This window comes from Otolemur garnettii, unplaced genomic scaffold (genome assembly GCF_000181295.1).
Source record: "Otolemur garnettii isolate 467f Iridium unplaced genomic scaffold, OtoGar3 scaffold00037, whole genome shotgun sequence".
NCBI classification, from domain to species: Eukaryota; Metazoa; Chordata; class Mammalia; order Primates; family Galagidae; genus Otolemur; species Otolemur garnettii.
In genome coordinates, this window is record NW_003852432.1 from 7,355,583 (window position 1) to 7,364,861 (window position 9,279).

Here is a 9,279-nt window from a genome sequence, read left to right on the forward strand (position 1 = left end):
AAATGTAAGCGTTCCTACCTCTATATGAAATCAGCACATTGTACCCCATAAATGCATTAATGTATACATGATCTATGTGTTTATGATTTAAAAAAAATTAAAAAATAGATTTTTAGTTTCTTCCCCTGGATTCTATATGGAGCTCCTGAACTCTTGTAATTTCCTGAGAGTTTAAGGGTGTGGGGTGCATCTTTTGTTCTAATATTTGATCTTTGACCCTCGTTCCTGACACACAGGTACTAAATCCATTAGAATTTCCTGGGTGATAGAAGCATCGTTTGTTCTAATGGGGCCATTCGTGGTGAACTTGATCAGGGCTGGTCAGTGAAAGACCGAGGCATCATAGAAGCTTGGAAACATTAGGCCCGACCTTCATCCTCCAGGGAGAAAAGGAGCTGGAGATTAAGGTAACAGTTAATCATGCTTACATAACGGAACCTTCATCGATACGCCTAAACTGGGGGGGTTCAGAGAGCTGCCAGGGGGTGAACACATGGAGGTGCTGGAAGGGGTCATGGAACTCTGTGCCCCTTCCCTGCTCTCCACCCCAGGCATCTCTGTCACCTGAATGTTCCAGACCAGAACTCTTTATAATAAACTGGTAAAGGTAAGTAAATGTTTCTTTGAGTTCAGTGATCTATTCCAGCAAATTATAGAACCCAAGGAGCAGGTCATGGGAACCATTTATAGCGGCTGGTCAGAAATACAGGTTGCAGTGGGGGCAGTCTGTGAGACTCAGCCCTGTCCTGCTGTTTGCACTCCCACCAGGTAGTTAGTGTCATGAATTGTGGGACTCACAACTGGAGTCTGGAAAGTTGGAGAATTGCTTAATGTAATGGAAAAACCTATGTATTTGGTGTCAGAAGTGTTGAGAGTATAGAAGCACTGTGTGTGAAAAAAATTACAACATGTGTACAGTTCTTCGTTCAGATATGCACAGTGCCCAGTAAAATACTCGACGTTAGCTAACTCCAAAGCTTTCCTAACGGATGCACTATGAAGAGAAGACTCCTTTTAAACCTTTACCACCAGAATAAAGATCACAAAGATCTCAGAATTTTGCAATGATTCCAGAACATTATAAAATTACTGATCATTGTATGTGACCATGGAAACAAATTCGACTTAAGTTTTAACAAGTTGCATTCCCACCGAACGAGGGTTTCTCAAATTTGACAAACTGCAAGTACAATGAGTGTTTTAGATTCTACGTGTACACAGTAATAATTAAGGAGATCAGTTTGAAGTCAGCAAGATCTCTTCAAATCCCACATCTTTTACTAATTACATCTGTTATATAAGAAGCTTTGACAAAATTTCTACCCTTTCTAAAGGCTTAGTTTCTCCAGGTGTTACAAAATAAAGAGAAGGATAAAAAAATCACCCATGTTCAAGGTTGTGGTCAACATTAAATAGGCTAAGAAGGTACAGTGCTTAACTTAATTCCCAGCACATAATGAAAGTTCTGTAAATGTCACTTCACTACTGCTATTACCATTGCTGCTGCTGTTGCCGCTGTTGTATCCCCTACAGAACGTAGGGTGTTTCTAGGAACAAAGTTCATAGCTGGTACTTAATATCCAGTTACTGGAGGGGAGCATTGCACCATAGCATGAGTTATATTGTTGAAAGTCCCATTCCTCTGGTAAATTGAAGTAGGCAAGGTAACTAATAACCACTAAAATCATATTTAATTTATGTTACAACTTTGGATACAGCAGGCTTTTATTAAATAATTGCTGATAAATGTATTTCTGTTCTTGTATTATGGACATTGGCTAGGATATGAAGCAACTATCACTGGACCTATTTTATGACAGTTCCCTGCAGTGTTGGAAGGGTACAAAAATAAATGAGAGGGTTATAAAGCGTTTCCAAGTGCAATAACTGGCACCATTCACACATCATTTAAAATCTTAGCATCGAGATGGCTAATTAAGTTCTAAAAAGAAAGCCACAAATACTGATTTTAGCTAAATGCCAGACAAATCTTTAAAAAAAAATACTATTTTCTATGTTTCCTTGGTAATTTTCCCCTTGTGAATTATAATCCATTTAAATATGAAAGCTATTTCTAACAAATAGATGCATGAAGCCTAGTCCCCTAAATTTCTATTATGTGACCTATCTATATAGCTTTTATTAATGGCTCCATTCTCACACAACATTTTGGGAGCATAATGTATATGGGACCCTACATCATCTATAAAAATCTACTTCTGTGAATGTCATATTCTTATGTAGGTCAAAATTTTGATTTGAAAATAGATAGTAAAAGAGATATTTTCCTATATGTATTCTAATTTCCTTAGCATTTAATAATTTTATTAATTCTTAAACATGACATATCATAGCTACAATAATATTTTATTACTTACTTTCTAAATCTTTCTTCTTCACAGCAAAATGTTATACTACTTCCGGGTACATAAAAATGAAATAACAATCTGTCTATGTTATATGATGATTTTATGTTTCATTAAGAATCACGTTTTCTATAATTGAATGCATATTTCTGATTGTAATAATTGCATTGATCAGGAAAGAGGCAGATTAATGAGTAGAATAAAAAGCTGTCGGCTCGGCACCTATAGCTCAACTGGCTAAGGCGCCAGCCACGTACACCTAAGGTGGCGGGTTCGAATCCCCAGCCCAGACCCGCCAAACAACAATGACGGCTGCAGCCAAAAAATAGCCGGGCGTTGTGGTGGGCGCCTGTGGTCCCAGCTACTTGGGAGGCGGAGGCAGGAGACTCGCTTGAGCCCAGGAGTTGGAGGTTGCTGTGAGCTGTAATGCCATGGCACTCTACCCAGGGGGACAGCTTGAGGCTCTGTCTCAAAAAAAAAAAAAAAAAAAGCTGTCAGCATCACTGTCTATAAAAATTATTAAAGTTACAAGAATAAAAAGTATTAGAATCATTCTCCAACATACAACACTGAAAGATTACTTCTCAATTATTCATATTTCTTGTAAACATACAAGACAGGAGAAAAGCAGAAACTCTTATTTGTCTAAATTAGTGCGAGTTAACTTTGTCCCAGGAAACATTGTCACATCTTGGGAAGTGGTCTGTGCCATGGACCTGGTGCACAGAGGCCAGGAGGGCTGTTAAACATCCCTCAGTACACAGGATAACTCGCCAGAACAAAAAATTATCCAGTTCCAAATATCAGTAGTGCTGACGTTGAGATACCTTGCCCCAATCTGGTTATTTTAGATCAGTTATGTAAATTAGTTCTTTCTCTTTCACTGTTAATAAATAAACTAAGAGTTGCCTCTGGGGCAACCATACAAAATTCCAATTATCATAAGAATAATTGGAATATAGGCATCAAATAAACTAAAATACAGGGTGTCTATAAAGTTGTTTAAACAATTTTAAATAGATAACTATTTTAAATTGCACACAAACTTTATGCACGCCCTGTAGTTCATTACGGCTAAGTAGGTACTTAACAATATCTGATAATGTAAATGATACAAAATATCTCTCAACAAATGAAGTAAATTTTGTTATTATTTACCAAAATGTCAAAAGAATTGATTTTTTAATTGACTGGTATGCTTTATTTTATTTTATTTTTTTGAGACAGAGTCTCACTCTGGTGCCCCTGGTAGACTGCCACGGCATCACAGCTCACAGCAATCTCCAACTCTTGGGCTTAAATGGTTCTCTTGCCTCAGCCTCCCAAGTAGCTGGGACTACAGGTACCTGCCACAATGCCCAGATATTTTTTGGTGCAGTTGCCACTGTTGTTTTATCTGGCCAGGGCCGGATTCCAATCAGCCATCCTCGGTATATGGGGCCAGCGTCCTACCCACTGAGTCACAGGCACTGCCCGACTGGTATGCTTTATCTTTGCTTTCTTTTCCCTGTAAGTCTTTTGCTGAAAAGGTAAAAGCATTAGTGAACACCCAGAAGATAAGAGAATGAGGAAAGGAGAAATTAGGGGGCTTGGTTAACCTTAAATTGGATTTTCCTTCTTTGGTCATTTGAAGTTGGATGGCTTTTTATTTCATGTTTGTTATGGTCTGAATGTCTCCCAGAATTCATGTGTTGAAACTTAATCCCCTTTGTGGTGGTATTGGAACATGATTAAGTCATGAGGCTTCTGCCGGAATGTCTTAGTGCCTTCTAAAAATGCTAGAGGGAACTTACACTCTTTTTTGCTCTTCAAATCTTCCCCAAGAATTTTTTCCTTTTGTTCTTTTTGTTCCTTTCACCATGTGACACTGTATCAAGAAGGACTTCACCAGACAGCAGATGCCAGCCCGTAAATTTTGGACTTCCCAACCTCCAGAACTATAAGAAATATATTCCTGTTCTTCATGAATTACTCAGGCTTATAGATTTTGTTTTGGCAGTGCAAACAGATTAAGACAATGTTTATTTAAAATTTAATAATGGAGTCCATTAGACAAAAATCTAATTTAAAATATAAAGAGAAATTATAATTTTTCCCCTTAACTAATCAGTAAAATATCAGTAGTTTAATTCATTTCCTTTGAGGTTCCTATGTATAGGTTTTTAGGGACTCAGACAGAACAGTCTATCATTTAATCCTCAATAGTTGTAGGGCAGACTTCAGTCCTCAGAATATAACAAGAGGACTAAGGTGACTAACAGAAACCCCAAAGTTTATAAGTCTCATGATGTATATCTGCATAGCTATTAATATAATTTGGAAATCTCAAATGCTTCAAAATTGATAGGAGATTAGAAATTTTATCCCTTTCTCTTACTAAGTATTATAACCTTTGTCATAGTATCCACTTGCAGTAATATCTAAAGACCCTAATGAGATTAACATAAAAGAGAAATAAGAGGAAGGTCTCCAGATAAGAATTTTAAGTGGAGTTTATGGCGAGGAAATCCCACTTTTGCTGTTGACTTTTCCCAGTTCATGAGGCGACTCATGCCTACTTAAGTGTCTAAAGCAATTCATATTATCGATGCCACAATTATCTGTTCCCCCATTTGACACCTCCTAGAAAATACTTGTACTTATTAAATGCATTTCCATGTTATAAAACATAGTACTTATTGTGGGACCACACATACATTTTAAATTAAGACCTTCTGCAAAGGAGTCTCACAAATGACTAACATACTTTTCTGCAATCATCTGTAGGATTCATCCCACAAGAATTTTTTAATATTTTTCTTGATATTACAGTAGCAGACTTCTAACATACTCTATTCTCTGAGGCAAATTGTAGGATAATTAACTTGTTTCTGATCAGTATATTAAAGAAGAGAAGCGTGTCATGGAAGATAACAATATATATCTTCCTGCTAATGCTTTTCTCTTTGTTGAGGCATAATTTATATGCAGAATACATAATTTATGTCTATGTCTATGTAAATATGCATGAATATTTTATATATTATAAAATTTGTATACAGTATTGCAAAAATCTTAAGCTCACAGTTGATTAAATTTTTATATCTCTATACAACATCTGATTTTATATGTGACTACCATCCACATCAAGATATAGGACATATGTCCACAAAGTCTCCTCATGCCTAGAGTTACCAGCACTTTCTAGGTAACCACTATTTTGATTTCTAAAGATTAGCTTCACCTGTTCTTAAGCATCATATGAATGAAATACAATATGCCTTTATATGTCTGGCTTATTTTTATCAACATAAGGTTTTGAAGGTTCTTTCATATATATGTGTATCAGTAATTTATTTATTTTCAAATATCTCCTTCGTATTGAAATTATCTCATTTCTTTTTCGATTGCTTTAAGAGTTCAGCTACCATGAATAGAACTGATATGAAGATTTTTTGTATGCGTCTTTGATGGACACACATATGCTTCATTTTTCTTGGGTGTAATGCTAGAAGGAATTATATAATATGCTAGCTGAACCACAGAATAGATTTAGCCGACACTTCGAAAGTTCTCCAAAGTGTCACACATTTCACACGTCCACCAACAAATTACTCCAAAAAACACAAAAAAACGAGAACAGTTAATTTGGAAATAATTATAGACACACAAACTACACACATACACAAAATCACAAGTACCTCCGTGTTTTTCTTCACTTTCAAACACTTTTTGTGTGCTCTATAGTTTGTCTTTCAATTCAGAACAAGACTGAAACATAATGAACTAAATAAAGCAAATTGAAAAGTGGAAAACTGTGAAGAACATCTTGTAAATCCTTCTCTATAACCAGTCCTCAGCTGCAGTCCACAAAAGGAATATTCATAGCTGTTCTATTAAAACAGCCTCAAGAAAGTTTGGAATTGCAGCACACTCTAGAGTTGTAATACTATAAAGCAATCACCATTTAAATGTGTATATTCAGGTTAAGAGAAATCCTACAGTAAAAACCATCTCTAAGTTGTTTAACTCATCACTTCATAAGCCTATTTGGCCATGGAAACACACTCTATTTTAAGTATATCTTAATATCTTTCAGAATAATTTTTTTCTTGCTTTGAACTGATCTTTAGACAAATGCGAAATTTCCTTTGATTTATTGATATTCATAAAGAGAATTGAGATATGTATCTCATAATTGAGATATGTGTTTTCCTTGAAAAATAAAAATCTTAGGGATGGGTATGCTTATGAAATAGTATATAGTATTAAGCTCCTGGGAATAGAGAGTGTGCTGGGAGGAATATGGCGTCTGGTCATTAAATGTATAACAATCATCATATCCATAATACCCACCAAACCCACTTGGTAATACCTCTCATCTACTAACCCTCTGCTTTCAAGCCCCCAGTAGCATATCATTTGAGATGACATCTTTGCAGGTATACTTGGTGAGTGGATTAGTAGACATGTGATAAGAATGCCAATTACTGCCTCCCCTGAACGCCCCATAATGAGGGTCTACGATATGAAGAATGTAGAAGGTTCCAATATGATCCTTACAAAATGGAAAACCAGGAGAGAACGCCCCAACAAGACAAAGTCTCAGTGTAACATTCACTCTTCTCCAAAATCAACAAGGCAACAAAATGGTGTGTGTCGCCCACAAGAGAAACTACGGCCTTGCAGAATGATTACAGTATGAAAAGCGAAGGACAGATACGTCTATCCCAAACCAATGTAGTTTCATTTATCAGGTATCCCTTCTGTAAAATAGTTCCATAAATTATCTTTTCATTCCATTAAATAAACTCTACTAAATCTAGTTTAAAATTTCAAAAGTGGATCCAGGGACAAATCCAAGAAAAACAGCACAATTTAAAAAGGAAATGTGAAACCGATTTTACAACTAAGTGTGAGTGCTCAGACAGTTTTTCAAATATTAACCACAATAAATCCACTGAATACAATGAGTGCAGGGAGGAGCCGCCATACTGAAAAGAAAACCACTCACGGGGTGGTGTGTTGATGTCTGGCTGGGACGCTTGCTCTTTTGAAATAAGACCACAGTTTAAAAGCACACAATTTAAAAGCACACGATTTCTTGTAATAATTTCTATTGGGGGCTTTTCACCTGGGTTAACAGATTACTCCCAGTTCAGCCCAAGTGCAAGTGTAAAATCAACTTACCTGCACAAAACCACAAGCTGTGAAGTCCTCAAACAGGGGCAGACTTGGCCGGTCTTCTCTATAGATGGTGAGTTTGTAAGTGATCAGGGTCTCGCTCTGGGCTGGAGATTCATCTACCACAAATATTGAGATTGTGTTCATTCCTAAGCCTAGAGGGTAGTCGGCAAAGCTGGGAAGAAAAGCAGAGAGAAAGAGATTAAGAGAGAAGAGAGAGACAGAGAAAGAGTGGAAGAAAGGAAAAAATAGGGGAAATCTTTTCAGCCCAAGCTGATTCATACCTGAATATGCATTAAATGTCTACTATTGCATAAAAACAAGCAAGGTCTAAATAATTTCATAAGAAACTTAAAATATGAAAAAAATAAACCCCTGTTTCCTAGTACTCTGCAAATCAAGAGTCATCTTGCAGAGCAAGGTATGTCCTCTATTAAATAAAAGGAAGAAAACTAATACTTATTAACCATTTGTTATCCAGACTGCATATTATTTCAATTAACATGCATCTATGTTAGTCCCTGTTTTAAATATTAGAGATTATGACATAGAACTGGTGAACACATTGCTCAAAGTCATATAGAAAAATCACGGTTGGAACCCAGGTTGGTCTACCTCGATTTTCCTGTTTTTTCTACTATATTCTCCTGCCTCCCAGGCAGGCCAAGTGCCTTTCCTTCTCCACAGCACCATGAGTATCCTCTTAGCTATGTAATAAGGTCCTATTTTCTATTCAAAATTACAAACAAAAGGAACCAAACAAATCTGGTTAACTTCAAAAGAATCAACAGAAAAAAAAAAAATCCCAGAGACTAGTAAAGTTAGTAGTATTATGTCCACAAATTGTCACCAACTTGTTTGAACAATCAACTTTTGAATTTCAAAAACTTTAACTATTCAGTAATCTGAAAACATGAAGACAACAATAAGCAAAATTTGTCCTTGCTGAACACTCTCAATTATTTGAGAACAAGAGTCTTTCTTGTTACAAAGTCTGCATCACCTGTCTGCTCCCCAAGGTGCTCCCGTCCGCACCCCATACCTTGGCCCCGCTTGCTCATGCAGGTGCACTTTGCACTGACACGGAGAAGTCTCCACTCTGATCATCACTGTTACCATATCAAATGGGACTTCAGCATAATAATCTTTGATCTGTGAGTTAAACTCAGGATTCAGTTCCAAATGTGGATGTGTGAAGATCTGCTTGATATGACATGGTAGGTTTTTATCTGTTAAAGAAATCAAAAAACAAAACAGAAATAATGACAAAGAAAAGACAAGTGTGAAATGGATAAGTATCTGCAAAGCCTGTGATTAAGGTGTTTCTGTGTTGATAACTCCTTTGAACAACTCCAGTGATCACTGGGGACTGTCCATTGAGCACCCCCGTGACAGGTGAATTGCAGCTTCGGGAGGATTTGGGATTTGTCAAGTGTTGTAGCATTCGCCTCATATAACAGCTATTGACGTTAGCTGGGATTATTACACAGGTGGAATGTTTTGCTCAGCCTTTGAAAGTTTAAAGGCACATAAGGTGGGTAACATGCCTTTCCTATGGATTAAAAACATGTTCATTCAAATTACTGCATATATCCAGCAACTGTATAGATGGGAGTGATGGCTCCGTAGGGTTATTGGCAAAAGGAACTAGCATGAAAGAGTACAATTGCTCAATGAGAAGATCCTTAAGCTGCTGTTTAATTGATATAAGCTATTGGAGGTAGGGTGGGGCACAGAATGCAAACTCCAG

At 36.8% G+C, this 9,279-nt stretch overlaps 1 protein-coding gene across 1 annotated transcript in view; it reads right to left on the reverse strand.

Moving 5' to 3' along the window:
- Positions 1 to 9,279, reverse strand: part of CPED1 (cadherin like and PC-esterase domain containing 1) — a 276,366-nt gene that overhangs the window by 120,248 nt on the left and 146,839 nt on the right. The window contains exons 14-15 of the mRNA XM_023513225.1: positions 8,572 to 8,758; positions 7,536 to 7,704 (exon numbers count right to left, since the gene is read on the reverse strand). Of these exons, the coding sequence (XP_023368993.1) occupies positions 7,536 to 7,704; positions 8,572 to 8,758 (356 nt within the window). The remainder of the gene's footprint in view (positions 1 to 7,535; positions 7,705 to 8,571; positions 8,759 to 9,279) is intronic.